Source organism: Macaca thibetana, chromosome 14, assembly GCF_024542745.1.
Source record: "Macaca thibetana thibetana isolate TM-01 chromosome 14, ASM2454274v1, whole genome shotgun sequence".
NCBI lineage: Eukaryota > Metazoa > Chordata > Mammalia > Primates > Cercopithecidae > Macaca > Macaca thibetana.
In genome coordinates this window covers 55978832-56003324 of record NC_065591.1, presented here as the reverse complement: position 1 = coordinate 56003324, position 24493 = coordinate 55978832, and the positions used below count along the sequence as shown (strand labels likewise).

The window sequence follows — 24493 nt, the reverse complement described above, 5'->3', positions numbered from 1 at the left end:
CCTCCCAAAGTGCTGGGATTACAGGTGTGAGCCACCACACCTGGCCAAAGCATCTTTTTATGTATTTATTAGTCGTGTAATATCTTCTTTGGAGAAATGTCTATTCAAATCCTTTGCCCATTTTAAAAATTGGGTTGTGTCTTTATTACTGAGTTGTATAACTTTAATTCTGGATCTAAGTCTCTTATTAGATATGAGTTACAGATATTTTCTTTCATTCTGTGGCTGGTTTTTTTTTTTTTCTCTTGATGATATCGTTTGCAGTATAGAAGCTTTTAATTTTAATCCTCCATTTTGTGGATATAGTTTTGGTGGGTGAGAATGGAATGGCAAATGTGAGAGTAAGGCAGAATATGCATTCGTTTTATAAGAAAAATTTTAATTATTGTTTTATTACTGGTATTAAGAGTAAACTTTTGTTAATTCAAAATTAAAATACTTTTTTCTTTAAGACGGAGTCTCGCCCTGTCACCCAATGTGGAGTGCAATGGCATGATCTAGGCTCACTGCAACCTCCGCCTCCTGGGTTCAAGCGATTCTCCTGCCTCAGCCTCCCGAGTAGCTGGGACTACAGGCGCACACCACCACACCCAGTTAATTTTTGTATTTTTAGTAGAGTTGGGGTTTCACCATGTTGGCCAGGATGGTCTCCATCTCCTGACATTGTGATCCACCCACCTTAGCCTCCCAAAGCACTAGGATTACAGGTGTGAGCCACTGTGCCCGGCCAAAATACTTTTTTTTTTTTTTTTTTTTTTTCTGAGACGGCGTCTCGCTCTGTCACTCAGGCTGGAGTGCAGTGTCGTGACCTCAGCTCACTGCATCCTCTGCCTCCTGGGTTCAAGCAATTCTCCTGCCTCAGCCTCCCAAGTAGCTCGGATTACAGGCCCCTGCCACCACACCTGGCTAATTTTTGTATTTTTAGTAGAGACAGGGTTTCACCATGTTGGCCAGGCTGATCTTGAACTCTGATCTCAGGTGATCCACTCGCCTTGGCCTCCCAAAGTGCTGGGATTATAGGCATGAACCACCACTCCCAGCCCTGATACTCAATTTTTGTGTGCTATACATAAACACGTACCTACAAATGAGTTCACTTACTGTTAAATAATTATGGCCAGGCGTGGTGGCTCACACCATTGCACTCCAGCCTAGGTGACAGAGAGAGACTCCGTCTCAAAAAGAAAAGAAAAAAGTAATGGAATACAGACTAATTATCTGAAAGCTAGCCATTCAACACATTTTATGGGCAAATTAGCATTCAATAAGAGAGATGCCTACATTAAGTTTGGCCATACCGATATCTTTGGAACATTTAGGTAGAGCAGTGCTCTCAAATGAGGCTGCATAAATCAGTCTTTAAAATAGACTGATAGACTGATTTTCCAGATCCTGTCTGCAAAGATTCTGACATAATTGGACTGGGGTGAGGCCCAGGCATCAGGATGTATTAAAAGCTCCCCAGGTCTTTTAGTAGACTGTTTGAGAATAATTGGAGTAGAGACAGTCAGTATGCAGTTATAAATGTTGGTCTGACCTAAGAGGTAGTTGTGGGCTGGAAGAAAAGATTGGCTAATGATCAAGTAACTGCTACAATAACTGGTCACAATATCTAGTAGAGTGTAAAGATTCAGCCCTGAGAAATGAAGTCCTTCCGCGCGCCCCCCCGCAAGGCTAGTCAGATGACCCAGTTGAGGCAGGCTATGCAACTAGCCAGTAAGGGAGCTCAAAAGCTCAATCCAAATCCTTTCGCCTCTTGGCTGTGGTTTGGTGCCACCTAGTGGCAGTTTCTGCTCCAGCCTAAATATCAATTGGGCTGATTTTTCCAAGTTGAGATTGGCTGCCCTTTCTCTTGCCCTCACCACATCTCAACAACCATCCACCAAAATAAGAACATTAACCTGCCTGCTTTGAGAATGGGAACTGGGCAGAGGACAGGAAGCAATCGCCAATTACGTTATGTATAAGACTTATGTTCCAGTACATTAGTGTAATATCTTATTATTTTGGGTGGGTTTAGTGTGTTTAGAACCACTGGGAAAGGTGCAGTTACCCAAGGAATGTGTGAAATGAGAATAAATCAGGACATGTATATGTATACACACTTTCATATGTACATTTTAAAAATCTGAATTCACACCAATACCTCCAATTCCATTTCACCACAGGGTTCTTCTTTTTTTTTCTTCCCCCATTCCATATTTGTATTCTCCCTTTTCCACAGCTGGAGCCCTTACTTCCAGCAGCATTTGAAATATTTACTCATTTGCTCAGTGTTTTATTCCAACTAAAATAGTTTCAGAATCTCTTCACCCATACCACTGCAGTAAACAAGCCTACTGCAGATGAGCTGAATATTTGTTTGCAATTCTACCCCTCACCCATACCACTACAGTAAACAAGCCTACTGCAGACAAGCTGAATATTTGTTTGCAATTCTTCCCCTCACCCTCACCACTGAGCCCAAGACTGAGAGCATAAGTCAAATACTGTGTAAATGAGCTACCTTAATTAATTTATTTGTTCCCCCACCCCAACCACTTCAGTGTAGTTAAAAGTATTCATTTCAACAATTAGGTTAATTTGTTCCAGTTTGCTTTCAGTTTTAGGTCCGTATACCACCACATGTTAGCACTGTCTAGATATTTTGTGATATTAAGTAATATTAATTTTGTTTACATATTTTTTAAGCAGGAACACATCTTTTAGGTATACAGTCTGAAAGAAAAAGAGTGTTACCTGGAACTGTTTCAGAATAATCCTGGTCAGGAAGAAGGGGGAAATGGGTAGTAAATATAAGAAACAATATTGGTCGTGAATTGATAGTTGAAGCTGGATGATTGGTACATGGGGTACTATTTCTCTATACTTCTGTGTATATTTGAAATTTTCTGTAATAAAAAGTCCTAAAAATATATGTACTGCCTATAATGTTCTCAAGCTGTTTCATGGGACAAAAATTTAAGTATTTACTTCCCTATGTATTGCCTGCTTGCTCTTAGTAAATACTCAGTAGCTTTTGATTGGATGCAAGAAGTCAGGTTAAGTTAAATGAAACATGTATGTCCTTTCAGATGTATTGACATATCTAACTAGGTTTAATAGACTTTTAAATAAAATCCTTTTTTATTATCTTTATAAAATTCTTAGGAAGCTGCATAAGTTACAGTAATAATAGCATTTATTATTGTCATTATTAATAGAGTATCACTAACAGTATCTAGGTTATCTAATTATGGGAAACAATAAATTACAGTGTCATTAAAGTTAAACTGGGCAACATCTCCATCCTTTTCTCATTCCTTGAGATTAAAGGGAACCTGGTGTTGATGCATGGAGACAGCACTAAGGATGCATACTACCTTTTGAGTCAAGTCAAAACCATAGTTAGGGAATCTTTTCTTGTGTGCTGCCTCATGGTGGGATGAGGAGGGATTTGGCAATTATTTATTTTTAGAGGTATTTTACCCCCTGGGGATGAAGTATGGAATGATTATGCCTACATATGTAAAAGTTGAACTTTTTGTTGGTGCTGTTCTTTAGGGGAAAAGCCATATGTTTGTACAGTTCCTGGGTGTGACAAAAGGTTTACAGAATATTCCAGTTTGTACAAACATCATGTTGTCCACACTCATTCCAAACCTTACAACTGTAACCACTGTGGGAAGACATACAAGCAGATCTCCACGCTGGCCATGCACAAACGGACAGCCCACAACGACACTGAGCCCATCGAGGAGGAGCAGGAAGCCTTCTTTGAGCCACCCCCAGGTGAGAGTTTTGTCTGTTATATTTTGTTTCTGAGTTTGAGAATCAACAGTTATGAACATAATTTATGATTCATAGCATTTTCTCAAATCATAATGTGTCAGTCATATAATCACACAAACACAATTCACAGCTGCAGTAAGTGCTATTGAAGAAAAGTATGTGGTGCTCTGGGATGTATAGAAGGGAATGTTAGTCTGGGAGGTCAAGGAAGGAATTTTTAGAGAGATCTGGAGGTTGAATAGAGGTTAACTGGGTGAAGAAGCAGAGGTTGCTGGGAAGGGAAGCAGGAAGCAAAGGCAAGAGAATGTTCCAAATAGAGAGAATGGCACATGCAGAGAGCCAGGAGGTTGGAGAGACCAAAGTAAATTGGAGATACTGGGTGAAACCTGGCCAGTAGGGCAGTACTGCCTGGGAAGGTGGTGAAACAAGACTGGAGAGTGAGGCAGGGGCAGCCAGACTGTTTGGGTCCATTAAGGATGTTGGTCTTAATCGTAACAGTAGACAAGTACTCCCAAATAACTCATCATTGATTCAGGTGCTATTAAGTATGTTATTGTAAGAGACAAAATTATTTGTTTCAGTAAACTCTTGGAAAAATATTTTAGAGAATTACATTGAATTATTTCAGGTAAATAAGCATAGGTAAGTAGGTAAAAGGAAGTAGGTTCTTCTAAAACACAAAGCAAGTTGTCTTATAGTTTCACTGAGTACCTCTAAAATGAAGTAAATTTGAAAATTAAGAGATGGCATCTTTTCTCATTTTTAACAACTGATATTGAAGCATTGAAAAACATTTAGGTGGAAAAAGTTTGTTGAAGAATAAGGGAAAGAACAAGTCATCTGCTCAGATGATTCCTTGTAGTCCTGATTTGTCTTTTCAGGTATTTGTTAGGTGATGGTAGGAGAATAGCAATTCCATCAGTCTTCATGGTGATTATTTTCTAGCCAAAACACTGTAAGTGTGCATGGTTAGATATTACATCAATTGGGGAGATACTGGTCAAAGAGTACAGAGTTTCAGTTAGTAGGGATAAGTACCATAGATCTGCACAGCGTGTGACTACAAGTTAATAATAATGTACTGTATATTTGACAATTGCTAAGAGAAAGGAAGTAAATAAGATACTACAACAACTGCTGAATCTTTTCAGTTAGAAAGCAGGCTTTAATGATATCAGACTTAAGTTTGCAAGACTCTTTTTTTATTTTTTAACCTTCCTCAAGTCTCTTCCTTAAATGTTGATATTTCAGATTATCTGAAGTTCCTATATTCTTTTTTTTTTTTTTCTTTTTGAGACAGAGTCTCGCTGTGTTGCCCAGGCTGGAGTGCAGTGGTGCAATCCCAGCTCACTGCAAGCTTCGCCTCCCAGGTTCATGCCATTCTCCTGCCTCACCCTCCCAAGCAGCTGGGACTACAGGCGCCCGCCACCAAGCCCGGCTAATTTTTTGTATTTTTAGTAGAGACAGCGTTTCACCGTGTTAGCCAGGATGTTCTCGATCTCCTGACCTCATGATCCGCCCACCTCGCCCTCCCAAAGTGCTGGGATTATAGGCATGAGCCACTACGCCTGGCCTGGAAGTTCCTATATTCTAGAAAATAGTCTATAATATAATAATATACATTTTATTTTCTTTCTTTTTTTTTTTTTTTTTTTTTGAGACGGAGTCTCGCTGTGTCGCCCAGGCTGGAGTGCAGTGGCCGGATCTCAGCTCACTGCAAGCTCTGCCTCCCGGGTTTTTACGCCATTCTCCTGCCTCAGCCTCCCGAGTAGCCGGGACTACAGGTGCCCGCCACCTCGCCCGGCTAGTTTTTTGTATTTTTTAGTAGAGACGGGGTTTCACCGTGTTAGCCAGGATGGTCTCGAACTCCTGACCTCGTGATCCGCCCGTCTCGGCCTCCCAAAGTGCTGGGATTACAGGCTTGAGCCACCGCGCCCGGCCCATACATTTTATTTTCAAAAAAAAAAAAAAAAAAACTAAGATTGCTTTTCAAAGTATAGGGATGGATTTCTGTTTTCTCTCACATGGTTCCCTGGGTTTTGTAACCTATTGGAATAATGGTATATAAATAGCTGTGAAACAGAACAAAAAGAAATGAAGTAATGTCTGTCATGGAAATTACACCTTGATGACTGTAGCCATATGAGTGCATGGATTAACCATTGACTTGAGAAGTCCTCTTAGATTAGCATATTAAGTCCTTTGAGGGGGAAACATTTTTTTTGCTCTCTTTCTGACTTCATGGGAGGTGGAAAATGATGAAAGACAGAGGGACCAGGAATCTTCCTGGTTGACAGTTATAGCAGTAATGAACTGTTGAAATTGCTGTTTACTTGCTGGTTCTTTATGAAATAAAGAAGTGATGGAGTTTCCTTTTGTGTCACTAAATTATTAACCATACCTCAGATAATATGCCATACATTGTCTTTACACAGTGAGGTCATTGTGTACTGATGCCTTGCAATCAATCACTTGTGCTAAAGACCAAGTTTAGTATCAGTGAGTGTGTTTACAAACCGTTCTGGCTTTGTGGTTAATGTTTATGAAAATGAAAATAGTCTTAACCACTTTTAACAGCTTTTTTTTTTTTTTTTTGAGATGGAGTTTCACTCTTGTTGCCCAGGCTGGAGTGCAATGGTGCAGTCTCATCTCACCACAACCTCTGCCTCCCGGGTTCAAGTGATTCTCCTGCCTCAGCCTCCCGAGTAGCTGGGATTACAGGCATATGTCACCAGGCCTGGGTCATTTTGTATTTTTGTTTGTTTTTGTTTTTGAGACAGAGTCTCGCTCTGTTGCCCAGGCTGGAGTGCAGTGGCGCGATCTCGGCTCACTGCAAGCTCTGCCTCCTAGGTTCACACCATTCTCCTGCCTCAGCCTCCTGAGTAGCTGAGACTACAGGCACCTGCCACCACGCCCGGCTAATTTTTTTTGTATTTTTAGTCGAGATGGGGTTTCACTGTGTTAGCCAGGATGGTCTCGATTTCTTGACCTCATGATCCACCCACCTTGGCCTCCCAAAGTGCTGGGATTACAGGCGTGAGCCACCCTGCCTGGCCTTAATTTTGTATTTTTAATAGAGACGTGGTTTCTCCATGTTGGTCAGACTGGTCTCGAACTCCCAACCTCAGGTAATCTGCCCGCCGTGGCCTCCCAAAGTGCTGGGATTACAGGTGTGAGCCACCGTGCCTGGCCTTTAGCAGCTTCTTAAGTGAATGCGAGAACTTAGTGCATACTTGCTGTATTTGAAGGGTTATTTGCTAGTCTTCCTGTACAGTTCCTCCCCTCCCTGCCCGTAATACACATGCAGTATCAAGTAGTTACTCCAACTAAGAGAATAAATTTTAGGTCCCTAAAAATCAGAGCATTTAAATATGATACAGAAAAGTTTTTTGTTTGGTCTGCTTTGATGTGGTTTGCCTTTGCAAAAGTGGAGGTGGAGGAATTGGAAGGAGGTCCTGGAAGCCATTTTTATGACTTAGAATATGATATATGTACATTTTAATTTATATAATTTTTTCTTTAATATTTAAAATATCCTATTTTCTAAACAAATTGGTTGGTTGGTCAAATAAATGATTGATTTGTTTTAAACAGGTCAAGGTGAAGATGTTCTTAAGGGGTCCCAGATTACGTATGTAACAGGTGTAGAAGGGGACGACGTCGTTTCTACACAAGTAGCCACAGTAACCCAATCTGGGCTGAGTCAACAAGTTACACTCATATCCCAAGATGGAACTCAGCATGTAAGTATCAATCAAAAGCCAAACAAATTAAATCTTTCCGTGAACCTGGGCTTGAAAGGCAGGCTGGCTCCCCATTGAGGAAAACTTTGAAATATCAGGGCACAAAGTTTGGAAACCCTGAGGTTTTCCAGGAGTCTGCTTAAAGAGACTGTGTGCAGAGAGATGAGGAGAAAGAGAATGTTTGTGACTGCAGAATACAAATGGTATTCTTGGTGTAGCTCAAAGGTGAGATGATAAAGGTCAGCCACAGAGAGGCTGAGGTCTTGACAAGTACTGGATCCATGTGAAACACAGCTCAGAAAAGGGATAGGATTTGGTGGCTGATTAGATCCAGGAGGTGAGATTGAAAAAACAAAGATTTGGCTGAGGTGATCAGCATATGATGGCACCATTAAGAGATCAGGAATCATGAGAGTTCACTCAACTAGCTTCACAGAGTCGATAGAATAGGTATGTTAATTTCCCCCAGAAAAAGCGCAGTGTAATGGTTCTCTGATAGTCAAACTTGTTATTATTTTCTAGATGTTACTAGCCTAAAATAATTCTACCTTCATTCCATTTTTAAGCTCTAGCAAAGGCCGTCTCAATACCTGGTGGAAATATGCACAATGTGCTTCTTTTACCCTTCTGTGTCTGCCTCTTTCATGAGAATGCTCTCCTTACCCATCTCTCTTAGGGTTTAATGATTAATCTGCCCTGTTTTGATACTCAGGATTCAAAAGTACAAAGCTCTTACACCATCTCATTTATCTCCTTCCTCATTTTGACGTCACTAATTTCACACTATACTCTTTGTCCTCTGACTGGTATGCAAGATTATTAACCAAGTTTTAATTCTGCATCAGCCTTAACACTTTCTTGAATTAGATCATCACATACAGAGGTCCTCTGGAGGTTGTTTTATATAACCTCCCTCTTCCCTATACATGAAAAATTCCCACTATAGCAGGTCTGAAATAGCCACTACTGAGAAACCCCCAGTGATTAGGCAATTTCTGTCTTAGGCAATGTTGGGCTGGGTGCAGTGGTTCACACCTATAATCACAGCACTTTGAGAGGCCAAAGCGGGTGGATCACTTGAGATCAGGAGTTTGAGACCAGCCTGGCCAAAGTGGTGAAACCCTGTCTCTACTAAAAATATTGAAATTGGCTGGTGTGGTGGCACACTCCTGTAGTTCCACCTACTAGGTAGGTTGAGGCGGGAGGATCACTTGAACCCAGGAGGCAGGGTAAGACAACATTGTGCCACTGCACTCCAGCCTGGACAATAGAGTGAGACTCCATCTCTAAATAAATAAATAAGTACATTTTAAAAAGAGGCAATCTGTTCCATTGTTGAATAATTCTAGTGTTTGTTTGTTTGTGTGATTTTAGAGATGGTCCCACTCTGTTGCCCAGGCCAAAGTGCAGTGGCACAACCATAGTTCAAAGGACTACAGGCGTGTACCACCACACCTGGCTAATTAAAGAAACATGTTTTTTTCAGAGGTGAGGGCTCACTGTGTTATCCAGGCTGGTCTTGAACTCCTGGCCTCAGGTGATCCTCCTGCCTCAGCATCCCAGAGCACTGGGATTTCAGGCATGAGCCACCGTAATTCTAGTATTTATCAGACCAGAACCCACCCCTGTATCATCCAGTCATGGCTCCTCTCCGACCATACTGAATAAGTCTAATCCTTCTTCATATATTCCAAAACAACTATCTTTCCCTTCCCAATGTTGTACTTTCTCTACACTTAACCTTCTCATTTCCTTCAGGAATTAGATTTCCATTCCATTCCTTTAATCAGTCAAACGATAGACATTTATTGAGCATCTTCCCCATGCCAGACATTTTGGTCAGTGGACTTAGTGTTGGAATCACAGGAAGGGCAGTATCACAGTCTAGTAGGAGAGAGACCCTTTTAGAATGAATAATTTTTCATAATGAGGGGTATATAATTGAGGGATATAGAAAGTGCTGTGGCACCCTGGAGGAGAGAGTAAATTTTTCTTCCTAAAGTAATCTTGCAGATCCTCATAGAGAATGGGTGTTCAGTTGGGTCTTGAAGGATTTTCATGAACTCACCAAACAGTGAAGGGAAGAGAATATGATATTTTCTAGGACTACAAATGCCTAGTTGTGGCTGGAGTGTCAGTTGCTAGTTTAAAAGTAGTGGAAGATGAGTCTGGGGAAGTTGGTAAAGGCCAGGTCATGAAAGGTCAAGAATGCTATGTAAGAAGTCTGGGCTGGGCACTGTGGCCCACACCGTAAACCCAGCACTTTGAGAGACTAAGGCAGGCAGATCACCTGATGTCAGGAGTTTGAGACCAGCCTGACCAACATGGAGAAACCCCATCTCTACTAAAAATACAAAATTAGCCAGGTGTGTTGGCGCATGCCTGTAATTCCAGCTACTCGGGAGGCTGAGGCAGGAGAATCGCTTGAATCCGGGAAGTGGAGGTTGTGGTGAGTCGAGATCATGCCATTGCATTCCAGCCTGGGCAACAAGAGCAAAACTCCTTCTCAAAAAAAAAAGACTCAACTATAGGTGATGGGCAGTCACAGGGGATTTCAGCAGCAGAGAGCATAATAAGATTTTGTTTCGTTTTGTTTTAGAAAGATGTCAACATGGAGGATGGTTAGGGAAGGGTTAGACTGGATACCTGGAGAGAAGTTGGATTCTCGTAGAAATTCAGATGGGAGAAAAATAAGGATCTAAATTAGCAACAGGAATGGAGAGGAGGAAATGCAATTAAGAAATACTGTATTGCCGGGCATAGTGGCTCACACCTGTAATCCCAGCACTTTGGGAGGCCGAGGCAGGCGAATCACAAGGTCAGGAGATCAAGACCGTCCTGGCTAACACGGTAAAACCTTGTCTCTACTAAAAATACAAAAAAAAAAAAAAAAATTAGCTGGGTGTGGTGGCGGGCATCTGTACTGTAGTCCCAACTACTTGGAAGGCTGAGGCAGGAGAATGGCGTGAACCCAGGAGGCGGAGCTTCCAGTGAGCAGAGATCGCACCACTGCACGCCAGCCTGGGCAACAAGCAAGACTCTGTCTCAGAAAAAAAAGAAAAAAGAAAGAAAGAAATACTGTATTGCCTGTATTGTGTGAACAGTGGCTCACACCTGTAATCCCAGCACTTTTGGGAGGCTGAAGTGGGAGGATCACTTGAGGCCAGGAGTCTGAGACCAGTCTGGGCAACATGGTGAGACCCCATCTCTACAAAAAAAAAAAAATACAAATAATTAGTCAGGAGCAATGGGTCACGCCTGTAGTCACAGCTACTTAAGAGGATGAGGCTAGAGGATCACTTGAACCCAGGAGTTGTAGACTGCAGTGAGCTATGATTACATCACTGCACTCCAGCCTGGGCAACAGAGCAAGGCCTTGTCTCCAAAAATAATAATAAAATAATAAAATAAGAATTTTTAAAAGAAATATTGTATTGATTTTTTTCTGATGACTGAATGAGTTTATTTCATTCTAAAAGACTTATTTACATTCACAGAGCAAACTTATACAAGGATTAGTCCCAGTCCTTATGTCAGATTGTCAGCTATAACAGGAAACATTGACTGCTTTGTAAAATTCACTGTATTGCAGGTCAACATATCTCAAGCTGACATGCAGGCCATTGGCAACACCATCACAATGGTAACACAGGATGGCACGCCCATCACAGTTCCCGCCCATGATGCAGTCATCTCGTCAGCAGGAACACATTCTGTTGCTATGGTTACTGCTGAGGGTACGGAAGGGCAACAGGTAATTACTTTTTTCTGTTATATCAATCAATACATATATCAGTACCAAAACTGTTACATAGATGTACAATGTGGTACAACAGTTAAGCACACAAACTTTGGAGTGAATAATATTTTGCAACTTCTTAGCTACTTAACCCTCAGAGCCTGTTTTTCCTCATCTGTAAAGTAGGGTGCTAGTGGCATCTACCCCATAAGATTGATGTAAGGATTGAATGAGATAATGTATATAAGATACTCAGCCTACATATATATTAAGTGTTCAGTAGTGGTAGTTATTCCTATTATCATCATTATCAGATACTTAGGAAATAATTGCAAAATTTACTATTTAATTTTTTGAATATGTCATATATTCATATGGTTTAAAACTCAAAAAATATATACAGGTGTGTAATGAAAAGTCTTCATCCCACCCCTGCCTTCATCAACTCAATTCTTGCCTCCACAGATAATCAACTTTTATCAATTTTTTGTGTATTCTTCCAATCATTAAGCATATACAAACAAATACAAATAAGTAAATAGTCATCTCCCCCTTCCTTTTTTGTTAACTAGCCCACAGCTAACATAATAGCTCTCTTTTGGTTTTTGAGACAGACTGGAGTGCAGTGGCACGATCACGGTTCATTGCAGCCTCCACCTCTCAGGCTCAAACAATCCTCCCACCTCAGCCTCCCGAGTAGCTGAGACATGGTGGTATGCACCACCATGCCTGGCTAATTTTTCTGTCTTTTTCTTTTTTCTTTTTTCTTTTTTTTTTTAATTGTAGAGACAGGGTCTCACTATGTTGCCCAGGCCTTGGCCCCCCAAAGTGCTGGGATTACAAGCATAAGCCACCATGCCCAGCCTCCATTTTTTTTTTTATTGATAGTAAACTAGTCTGTTCTGCATCTTGTATGTTGTCTTTTAGACTTAACAATACATCTTCAAAATCTTTCTATTTCATTATATAGACAGATTCCTCATCCTTTTTTTTTTTTTAAGCTGCATTGTATTCCACTTACGGATGTGCCGTAATTAAAGTCTTTTGCTATTTCAAACAACACATAACCTTGTGCACATGTGATTTTACTTATATAAGTGTGAGTATATATGCTAGATAAATTCCTAGAGCAGGATTGCTGGTGCAAAGTTACATGCATTCGTAATTGTGTGTGTTTTAATTTTCATTTCACTTAAATAACGTAATATATTTAAAAACTGTTCTTGTACTATACTAAAGGCAATGTTGAGTCTCACTCTTGAAAAAAGAATGAAGTTGGTGGTCTTATAACACCCTGAATCCAAAACTCAGAATCATAAAGCTTCTAGAAGAAAAGAGAGGCAAATAGTTTTGCAACCTTAAAGATTTCTTGGACTGTATTCAAACTGTAGTAATAATGAAAGAAAAAAAACTGATAAATTGGACTTAATCAAAATTAATTCTGCTCACCAAAAGACACTGTTAAGAAAAAGATCAGACAACTCCCAGACTGAGGAAAAGATATTCACACCATATACACACCCTATATTCACACAATACAAGTCTAAAAACAGACTTGTATTGAGAATGTGTAACAAACTTCTACAAATCAACAATGAAAAGATGAACAACCATTAAAAATGAGCCAAAAAAATGTTTTAAATGTACAAATCATTCAGTTGCTCATTGAACAGACCTCCCACAAAAGATACATAACACAAAAAGTGCACATCTTTTATCATCAAAGAAATGCAAATTAATATCACAATGAGAGAGCATTTCAAACCCAAGAAGATGGCTAAAATAAAAAACCAAATGTTGATTTCTCCTAAGAAACTAGTGAGGAAACAACCACCACCACCACCTCCAAATGTTGGCAAAGATGCGGAGCAACTAGAACATTCATGTACTGCTAGTGGGAGTGTAAAATGATGTACGTAGCCGATAAGCATATGAAAAGATGTTCAACATCATTAGTCATTAAGAAAATGCAGGCTGGGTGCGGTGGCTCACTCCCGTAATCCCAGCACTTTGGGAGGCTGAGGCAGGTGGATCACCTGAGGTCAGGAGTTCAAGACCAGCCTGGCCAAACATGGTGAAACTCCGTCTCTACTAAAAATACAAAAGTGTTAGCCAGGCATGGTGGTGTGGCACCTGTAATCCCAGCTACTCAGGAGGCTGAGGCAGGAGAATCACTTGAACCCAGGAGGCAGAGGTTGCAGTGAGCCAAGATTGCACCACTGCACTCCAGCCTGGGCAAAAAGAGTGAGACTCCGTCTTAAAGAAAGAAAAAAAAAAAGGCTTCTGGTTATTTTCATAGGAAACAAATTTTTGTATTAACAGTTTAAGCTATTTTAAACTGCTTGTTACATATTGCCAAATTATTTTTCAGAAAGGTTTAATAATCATGTTATGGATCTAAAAGGTTTCTTTTTCACTGTACTCTTGCTAGCATTGAGGTTTTTTTTTTTTTCATATTTACAGAATTAACAAGGAAAAGTTAAATTCTGTTTATTTTCATTTGACCACTAGTGAAGTTAAACTTGTTTTTCATATTTGCCTGCAATTTGTTTTTTTCTTAATTGAGGTAAAATTTACGTAACAATGAAATGCATAGATCTTAAATTTACAATTCAATGAGTTATGTTAAATATGCACCCATATAACTAACATCCTAAACAAAATGTAGAACATTTCTATCATGCCAGAAAGTTCCCTTGTGATTCCTTTGTAGCCAGTACTCACCCTCCTTAGGCAGAAACTGTTGTGATAGAATTAGTTTTGCTTATTATTATTATTTTTTTGACAGAGCCTCACCCTGTCACCCTGGCTGGAGTGCAGTGACACGTTCTCAGCTCATTGCAACCTCCCGCGCCTGGCTAATTTTTTTGTATTTTTAGTAGAGATGAGGTTTTACCATGTTGGCCATGCTGGTCTCCAACTCCTGACCTCAAGTGATCTGCCCACCTCAGCCTCCCAAAGTGCTAGGATTACAGCGTGAGCCACTGCGCCCAGCTTAGTTTTGCCTATTCTTGAACATTACATAAATGGAACCACAGTATGAACTTTTTTGTGTCTGGGTTTTTCTACTTAACATTTTGAATATTTACTCACATTGTTGGCATATAATAACAGTTCATTCTTTTTTATTGCTGAGCAGTATTCTATTGTAACAATATACCACAATTTGTTGATATATTCTCCCCTTGGTGAACATTTGAAATGCTTCCAGTTTTTGACTATTATGAGTAAGATGGCAATAAAAATTCTAGTAAAAATATGTTTGTAGACGTATACTCTCATTTGTCTTGGATAAATACCTATTCATGGAATTGCTGGGTCATAGAATAGAGGCATATTTACCTTTCTATGATAGTACCAAACAGTTCTCCAAAGTGGTTGGGCCGTCATACACTCCCACTAGCAATGTATAAGAGTTTCATTTGTTCAGTGCTGCTTCTTGTGGTTAAAAAATTTTTTTAAAATAGGCTGGGTGCGGTGGCTCACACCTGTAATCCCAGCACTTTGGGAGGCCAAGGTGGGAGGATTGCTTGAGCCCAGGATTTTAAAACCAACCTGAGTGATGTAGCAAGACCCTGTCTCCACCACATTTGTGTTTGTTTGTTTGTTTTTTGAGGCAGAGTCTTGCTCTGTCACCCAGGCTGGAGTGCAGTGGCACAGTCCCGGCTCACTGCAAGCTTCGCCTCCGGGTTCACGCCATTCTCCTGCCTCAGCCTCCCGAGCAGCTGGGACTACAGGCGCCCGCCATCATGCCCGGCTAATTTTTGTATTTTTGGTAGAGACGGGGTTTTACCATGTTGGTCAGGCTGGTCTCCAACTCCTGACCTCAGGTGATCCACCCCCCTTGGCCTCCCAAAGTGCTGGGATTACAGGTGTGAGCCACCATGCCTGGCCAATTTTTTTTTTTTTTTAATTAGCCAAGCATGGCAGCGTGTGCCTGTAGTCCCAGCTACTCTTGAAGCTGAGGTGGGAGGATCACTTGAGCCCAGGAGGTTGAGACTTTGGTGAGCCATGTTCATTGTACTACAGCCTGGGTGACAGAGCAAAACCCTGTCTTCTAAAAAAATTAAAAAGAGGCCAGGCACAGTGGCTCACGCCTGTAATCCCAGGAATTTGGGAGGCTGAGGCAGGTGGATCATGAGGTCAGGAGTTCGAGACCAGCCTGGCCAGCATGGTGAAACCCCGTCTCTACTAAAAATACAAAAAAAATTAGCTGGGCATGGTGTGGTGCGCACCTTTAGTCCCAGCTACTCGGGAGGCTGAGGCAGGAGAATTGCTTGAACCCGGTAGGCGGAGGTTGCAGTGAGCCAAGATTGCACCATTGTACTCCAACCTGAGTGACAGCGAGACTCTGTCTCAAAAAAATGAAAAATAAAAAAGAGTTCTGTTTGTTTCATATTATCACCAACATTTGGAGTTGTTTTAAAGTTTTAGCCATTCTACTGGATGTGAAAGGGTCTAGCATTGTGTTTTTAATTTACATATAAAAAAGCTAATATATCACTTGATTATGATGTGTTTACTTTTTCATATTTTGCTGGATTGAGTTCACTAATATATTTTTTAAAGATGATTTTTTTTAGAGCAGTTATAGGTTCACCACAAAATTGAGAGGTAAGTACAGAGACTTTCCTTATACTCCCTGGCCCCACACATGCATAGCCTCCTGTATAATCAACACCCCCACCAGAGGAGCACGTTTGTTACCGTTGTTGAAACCTACACTGTACATATCATAGTCACTCAGAGTCCATCATTTACATCCGGATTCACTGTTAGTGTTATATATTCTATGGGTTTGGACAAACATATAATGACATACATCTATCAGTAGAGGATCATACTCCATCAGAGTATTTTTACTGCCCTTAAGATCCTCTGTGACAGTTTGCTAGTATCTTGTTAAAGATTTTGGTGTCAATATATATGAACCATATTGATCTATAATTTTTTTTTTTTTTTTTTTTGAGACGGAGTTTCACTCTGTCGCCCAGGCTGGAGTGCAGTGGCACGATCTTGGCTCACTGCAAGCTCTACCTCCCGGGTTCACGTCATTCTCCTGCCTCAGCCTCCTGAGTAGCTGGGACTACAGGCGCCCGCGACCACTCCCGGCTAATTTTTTGTGTTTTTAGTAGAGACGGGGTTTCACCGTGTTAGCCAGGATGGTCTCGATCTCCTGACCTCGTGATCCGTCCACCTAGGCCTCCCAAAGTACAAGTGTGAACCACCGCGCCCAGCCTTGATCTATAATTTATTATGAAATTATAAGAAAAAGTTTAATCTCCTGTTTCAATATCGGGGTTAGGCTTGCCTCATAAAATAAGTTGGGAAGTGTTCTGTTCGGTGGTATTTTCTGATAGTTGTGTAAGATTGGTATTATTTCTCCATAAAAGCTTGATAGAATTAATCAGGACACCATCATCTAGGTCTAGAGTTTTCTTTTTTGGGAGGTTTTTTTTTTTTTTCCCCATGGATTCAAGTTTTTAAGTAGATCTATACTATTCAAGTTATCTACGTTTTTTTGTTTCCATTTTGCTAAGTTTGTTTTTATAAGTTTTTTTCATCTAAGTTTTCATATTTATTGATATAAAGTTGTTCATACTATTTCCTTATTATCCCTTTAATATACATAGGATCTGGGGACCAGGCGCGGTAGCTCATGCCTGTAATTCCAGCACTTTGGGAGGCTGAGGTGGGTGGATCATCTGAGGTCAGGAGTTCAGGACCAACCCAGGGCAACATGGTGAAACCCCGTCTCTACTAAAAATACAAAATTAACCAGGTGTGGTGGTGCATGCCAGTAGTCCCAGCTACTCAGGAGGCTGAGGTGGGAGGATCACTTGAGCCCAAGAGGCAGAGGTTGCAGTGAACTGTGAGATAGCACCACTACACTCCAGCCTGGGCGACAGAGGGGAGGCCCTGTCTCCCCCCAAAAAAGAAAAGAACAGGCAGTGGAAGCTAAAGCAATTCTTAGGGGAAATTTTGTTTTAAATGTTTGTATTGGGAAAAAAAGTTTTAAATGCAATGATCTTAGTTTCTACCTTAAGAAAAATTAAAAAGTAAATGGAAGGAAATAAGGACTGGGCACAGTGGCTCATGCCTGTAATCTCAGCACTTCGGGAGGCTAAGGCAAGCGGTCCCAAGTAGCTGTGACCCAGGCTGGCCTCAAACTCCTGGGCTTCAGGAATCCCTCAGCCTCAGCCTCCCAAGTAACTAGGACTGCAGGTGGAAGCCACTGCTTCTGGCCAAAAAAAAAAAAAAAAAAAATTAATTAATTAAATTCTTTGTCTACTGCCTTCTGGAACTCTAATTATATGTATATTAACTTGGTGTTGTCTTACAAGTTGCTGGGGATCTATTTGGTTTTTTTGCCTTTTTGAGACAGAGTTTTTGCTCTTGTTGCCCAGGCCAGAGTGCAAATGGCACGATCTCATCTCGCTGCAACCTCCACCTCCCGTGTTCAAGCGATTCTACTGCCTCAGCCTGCCAAGTAGCTGGGATTACAAGCACTGGCCACCACGCCTGGCTAGTTTTTGTAATTTTAGTAGAGATGGGGTTTCACCATGTTGGTCAGGCTGATCTCAAACTCCTGAGCTCAGGTGATCCACCCGCCTCAGCCTCTCAAAGTGTTGGGATTACAGGTGTGAGCCACCACACCTAGCCTATTTGGGGTTTTTATCAATCTTTCTCCAGGTTCTTCAGATGGAGAATGTATATTAATTTGTCTTTGACCTTGTTCTCCTCCCTCCGCCTCCTGAGTAGCTGGGACTACAGGCACCTGCCACCATGCCCAGCTAATTTTTGTATTGTTTTTGTTTTTGTTTTTTTTAGTGGAGACGGGGTTTCACCATGTTGACCAGGCTGATCTCAAACTCCTGACCTCAGGTGATCCACCTGTCTCAGCCTCCCAAAGTGCTAGGATTACAACGTGAGCCACCATGCCTGGCTAAGCAATTGTAATTTCAAAATTGCATTCTGGACCTTGTGGATGACACATTATAGAGATTATGAATTTTGTTATCTTTCTGTGGAGAATATTGATTTTTTTTTTCTATTAACTAGTTAAATTATGTGTTGAGGCTGGGTTTTGTACTTTGTTAAGGCAGATCTGTTTCAGTGTTGCCATTATGTCTTAGGGTGAATATTTAATCCTGGGATGTAATCTTACCTCATAACTTGGTAAGAGTGAAACTTCAAATTCCATCTCTTTTTGGTGAGTTGCACTGAAAGCTCTCCTTAACTTCTCAGCCTTCTAGATGCTGCTTTGCCAATCTTGTTGGAACGTTATTGGAAACTGGAAATATTTGTGTTCAGGGATCTTAAGGATTTGACGACAGTTTATACAAAGATTTGGGGGCTCCCTGCTCAGATTCTTTGCTTTCTGGGCTATTCTCTGTACTGCTATTCTGGCAGCCCTGGACTCCATTATCTTTAACATTAAGTTGCCCCATGCTGCTCAAACTGGGTAGTGCCCTCAGTGTGAAATCTGTAAACACAAATGTAACACAGTGTGACTCCCTTCTTTCGAGAATCCCCTCTAGTTTCTTCCAGCTTTTCATTGCTGCTCAAAGCCTTCAAATAGTTGCTTTTTTGTATTTTTGTCAAGGGTTTGTAATTGTTATCTGCAGGAAGGTTAGCCCAATATAAGCTACTTAGACATTGCTGGAATGAAATCTGTTGTTCTTATAGAATTAGGGAACATTACTGGGATTGATCCAAGCTAAATATCTGTTAGCTTAAAATGTAGCATTTTTAGTGGGTGAATAGCCAAGTAAAACAGCAGTTTTCATTTTTAATCTATTCTTTCTCTGAATGTGGCTGAGTAAAATTTTAGAATATCATCTAACAGAAATAGTTAATTGCCATTTTCCATGTTATCTGCCTTTTTAAAAAAGTTGTATTTGTGGTATAAGAGCCACAAAAGCACGTTTAATCCTCCTGGCTAGATGCTGCAAGAAGAGTATGGGGAGATTCCATACAGTCTAAAATGGGAAATGAGTGTGAGATGAGATGCTGTTTGTCAGTAATACCACTGGACCTTTCAGTTTTCCTAGTTAAATGGAAATCTAATTTTAAATACGACAAGTAAACCAGAAAATAGTCATTTATTTTCTCCTATGATCCAATCTCAGGGAAAAAAATGGACTTTTGAGGTACAAATTAGTCCACATGCATAACTTCCCAAGCAGCCCCTTAGGGGTAATTGAACCTAGGTACAGCCACATCTCCCTGGCTAATGGGGCCTGGCATAGCAGATCCATTTCTCCAGTGTCCTCTACCCTGTTTTGCCGTTGGCTTACTTCATAACCTTAAATAATGAGCCTCAACTTCCTTCCAATATAGGCTTTGACAAGTCTATGGTCAGAGGAGTTTTTCTTTTTCAATTTGAAGACAGTCCATTGTATTAAGTGGACTTTAACCTATTTAAATCTCAGATTTAATTCTTCATGTGTGTGATTTGTTTTGTTAGGTTGCAATTGTAGCTCAAGACTTGGCAGCCTTCCATACTGCCTCATCAGAAATGGGGCACCAGCAGCATAGCCATCACTTAGTAACCACAGAAACCAGACCTCTGACCTTAGTAGCAACATCCAATGGCACCCAGATTGCAGTTCAGGTGAGTACCAAGGCAGGCTGTCCTCAGTTGACAGCAGTGCTGCTCATAGCTCTCAACTTTGTACACTGTGCTTTGTGTATAACCTTTACAGGAGGCAAGGTACAGAATAATCTCTATCACCTAGCCTACTTTAAGGAAATTGCAGTGTTTGAGGTGGACTCAAAGAGACCAGCACTTTGTTCTCTACCCATCTTTTCATATTCTAGGAGAATTTATAGCAAGAAAAAAAAACCTTCAGGTGTACATCCCTGTGTGCACCCACCCAGGCATCTTCAAATTAGGCAGGGGTCTATAAAGCACTTAAGAGCTACTCCTTAGAGTGAAACCTAGTGGAAACACAAATCCTAAATAAGTCTTCTGAGAATCTGTGCATAGCCCCCATTTTAAAGAGGGGAATGTCAGAAGAGTTAGAAGGAATCATTCTCTGGGAAGCAGAGAATTTAGAATCTTAGGTGCAGCTGGGCATGGTGGCTCATCCCTATAACCCAGCACTTTGGGAAGCTGAGGCACGTAGGTAGCTTGAGCTCAGGAGTTAGAGACCAGCCTGGGCAACATCGTGAAAACCCGTCACTACAAAAAGCACGAAATTAGCTGGGTGTGGTGGTGGGTGCCTGTAGTGCCCAGCTATTTGGCGGGGGGCTGAGGTAGGAGGATTACTTGTACCCAGGGTATTTGAGGCTGCAGTGAGCCAAGATTGTGCTACTGCACTCCCGCCTGGGTAACAAATGAGACCCCAAAATAAAAGAGACCAGCCTGGGCAACATGATGAAACCCTATCTCTACAAAAATACAAAAGTTAGCTGGGTGTGGTGGTGTGCACCTGTAGTCCCAGCTACTCTGGTGGCTGAGGTGGAAGGATCACTTGAGCCAGGGAGGTTGAGGCTGCAGTGAGCCAAGATCGCACCACTGTCCTCCAGTCTGGGTGACAGAGCGAGACCCTGTCTCAAAAAAAAAAAAAAAAAAAAAAAAAGAATGTAAAGTAATATAGAATCCTAGGGGCTAGGTGCAGATTACCTGTCCTTAGGGAGATTTTTTCCCCCCATGTGTTTACTTGATAAAGAGTTAGAACACACTAGAGGAAATGTCAGCTGTTGGTTTTATGTAGTTTGTGGGTATAGAAGCCAAAGGCTCAAGAAGCTCTCTTTTGTTGGCTGAGGTAAGCATCTTTTGTCTCTTGCATGTATGAAGATTTTTTTTTTTTAAGTTTTTTTTCATTTAAAAATAGAGATGGGGTCTCACTATGTTGCTCAGGCTGGTCTTGAACTTCTGGGCTCAAGTGATCCTCCTGCAGCCTCCCGAAGTGCTAGGAATGTAGTCATGAGCCATCATGGCCGGACTGTATGAAGATTTTATCAGAATCCCAAATAAATTGCAGGCCAGGCACAGCAGAAAGAAAGAAAAAGAGAGAGAAAGAAAAAGAAAGAAAGAAAGAAAAAGAAAGAAAGGAGGGAGGGAGGGGAGAGGGGAGGGGAGGGGAGGCTGAGACAGGATAGGGTGGCTGAACCAAGGAAGCGGAAGAGTCTGCCCCTCAGCCTCTTCCTCTGAGGTGGGAGCCTCAGCCTCCCCAGCAGCTGAGACTCCAGGTGCATGCTGCCATGCCCAGCTAATTTTTAGTTTTTGAGACAGAGTCTTGCTCCGTTGCCCAGGCTGGAGTGCAGTGGCGAGATCTCGGCCCACTGCAAGCTCCGCCTCCCGGGTTTACGCCATTCTCCTCCCTCAGCCTCCTGAGTAGCTGGGACTACAGGTGCCCGCCACCACACCCAGCTAATTTTTTTGTATTTTTTAGTAGAAATGGGGTTTCACTGTGTTAGCCAGGGTAGTTTTTTTTTTTTTTTTTTTTTTTTTTTTTTTGAGACGGAGTCTTGCTCTGTGGCCCAGGCTGGAGTGCAGTGGTGCGATCTCAGCTCACTGCAAGCTCCGCCTCCCGGGTTTACGCCATTCTCCTGCCTCAGCCTCCCGAGTAGCTGGGACTACAGGCGCCCACCGCCTCGCCCGGCTAGTTTTTCGTATTTTTTAGTAGAGACGGGGTTTCACCGTGTTAGCCAGGATGGTCTCGATCTCCTGACCTCGTGATCCGCCCGTCTCGGCCTCCCAAAGTGCTGGGATTACAGGCTTGAGCCACCACGCCCGGCCAGTTTTTATATTTTTTAAGTAGAGATGGGGTTTTGCCGTGTTGCTCAGGCTGGTCTTGAACCCCTGGGCTCAAGCAGTCTGCCTGCCTCCACCTCCCAAAGTGTTGGGATTACAGGCATGGGCCACCGTACCCTGCTGAGACCTCATCATATCACCAGCCCTGGCTGCACCTAGGATTCTAAATTCAAAAAAGAAAAAGAAATTGCATTGCATTATCCTCCCCTGCAGAAAATTGTTTTGTTCTCTTAATGATTGAGTTAGCAGTAGTATCTTAACAATACCAAGTGTCAGAATTACAGAGGGAAGTTTTCCTTCTAGCATATAACATTTCTTTGGCATTTTCTTGACTGTGGCTTTTGAATTGTTAGCATTTGATGTGTGTGTTCCTGTTTCAGCTTGGAGAACAGCCATCTCTGGAAGAAGCCATCAGAATAGCATCTAGAATCCAACAAGGAGAAACACCAGGGTTGGATGATTAATCCTCAGAACAATGGAGCAATAAAGCAAGGAGTCTTTCATCTTCTGGCAGCAGAAATCCATGAAGCCTGGGCCCAGGAAAATTAGAAGTTTTCCATTCCTGATACACTGTACACATTTTTATGCGAGAGTGGAGAACATTTTATTCTTGACACTTTTGTGTGTATAACCCTTGGAATAGATTCTCAGAGTGATTCATTGTGTACAAGGAAGTATGAAATTAGGGCAATACAGTAAATTTTCATGTTACTCTTTTATCAGATCACAAACTCCTAGAGTCTACATGCAAGACTAGTAGAGTCTTATGGAGTCTTATGATGGATTTTTAACTTCCCATGGAAAAAAAAATAAAGGCTGTATCTAAAATATCAAAGGTTCTATATGTCACACAATCGTAATTCCAAAAGCCATTATGGATAATAAAGGATGTAAAGCCTTCAGATATTTCCCCAGTTAGTAGAGTGTCTGCGGTTTTTGTTCTACTATATGTTTGTCCGTTTTTATTTGTATCTCATGGTTTGCAGACTATTTGAATAATTTATAGTTTCCCATCCCTGTTAAAAACCAGCTCTTCAAGCTGAAATGCTAATTATATTGGCATTACGTTGAATTATGTACAAAATTATAAAATTTATTTAAAATTAAAAAGTTAAATCTAGTGGTTTTGTTAAAGATTTTGCTTAGTATTCAGTTTTTATTACTGTTTTTTAAAAATAATGAATTATCAAAGTTTAACCACAGGCTGGTTCCCGAGATAACAGTACTGTAATTGGAAATGGCTTTATTCTGAAAATTAGGTTAGTGGGTTGGTGTAAATTATTTATTTTTGCTTATGTACTTTTGTTTTAAAGCTTATTTTCCCCAAAGTTTATTATTAATTTTGAATACAGCAATTTTTAAAATGTTACTTTTATTTTTTTTATTTATCAAATTGGGGGGATGGGGGAATGCTGCAGAAAATATCGCAAATGGAGTGTAACTTAATACACACATTGAAAGGATGTTGTGTATCAAGTACGGAATAAGTGCTTTTCCATATATTTTTATATATTCACAACAATTTTGTGAAACATAGGGGATTTACTGCCTCCATTTTACATATGAGGAAACCAAGAGTCCAGGGAGGCTGACTGTCTTACCAGCCCTCACAGCTACGGAGAGGCAGGACCAAGATGGGAACCCAGACCTTCTGGCACTGCACCACAGTTACCTCCTCGAATGCTCACTTGTGGCAGAGATTATCAAAATGAACTTTGGTGATACCTGATTGCCTAATGAATTGAGCCATGGAAAAACCATTTTCTAATGTTGAAAATTCAGCATTCACAAAGGTCAAAAAAAGAAAAAAAGATGAAGGTGTGTTCTGCAGCAGCCCTCCTGCACTGTCGTTCAGCGAGCTTTGTTTGCAGAGAGCTGAAATGTGGCTTTTTCATTTCAAGCTTTACAGTAGAAAGGGGAAACCATTGTGCTATTTTGTTTTACATAAATGTTATCTGTGATCAGGTTCTATGAACTCTTGCTAAAAAGGATGGTGACTTACTTGAAATAGGAACCCTTTATAGATATATAACATTAGCAAAAGCCCTAGTCAACCACAGATCCAGTCTTCATTCTTGAGAGAGACACAGACCCACACAGAACTCTTTGCTGAAGCCCACTGAGGCTCAGAAAGGGGCTGTCGGGCTGAGATAGAAGACCAGAATCTGTGAAATCACGGGCAGGGTGGCGCCCAGCCTCCCAGTGCTGGTCCTGGCTCCTGGCTGCTGGCCAGGAGCTCCTCCCCACTGGGCTCAGCCAGGCGCTGTGCTTCCCAGGACCAAAACCAAGCTGTCAGCCTCCCATGGCCCCTTAGATCTGACTTTGCTCAAATTTTCAGGGTGTTTCTCTTTACTCCCAGCACCTTTGCCAGTTGAATTGGGCAGGGCTCGACCTGGACTGTTTTGGTTAACCTGATTATCCCTCAGCTCAAAAGCAAATGACTTCCTACTGGCACCCAGAGAAAAGGATCTAGGG

At 41.3% G+C, this 24493-nt stretch overlaps 1 protein-coding gene across 5 annotated transcripts in view; it reads left to right on the top strand.

The window, feature by feature from the left end:
• The window catches only part of ZNF143 (zinc finger protein 143), a 63501-nt gene extending 40114 nt beyond the window's left edge, over nucleotides 1-23387 (top strand). For 3 of the 5 annotated variants that reach the window (XM_050756169.1, XM_050756170.1, XM_050756173.1), the window contains 5 exons: nucleotides 3544-3771; nucleotides 7366-7514; nucleotides 11107-11268; nucleotides 19724-19870; nucleotides 22399-23387. In XM_050756169.1, the coding sequence (XP_050612126.1) occupies nucleotides 3544-3771; nucleotides 7366-7514; nucleotides 11107-11268; nucleotides 19724-19870; nucleotides 22399-22482 (770 nt within the window). In that variant the 3' untranslated portion in view covers nucleotides 22483-23387. The remainder of the gene's footprint in view (nucleotides 1-3543; nucleotides 3772-7365; nucleotides 7515-11106; nucleotides 11269-19723; nucleotides 19871-22398) is intronic. The other 2 variants (XM_050756172.1, XM_050756171.1) reach the window with 2 other exon arrangements.
• Nucleotides 23388-24493: the final 1106 nt, after the last annotated feature.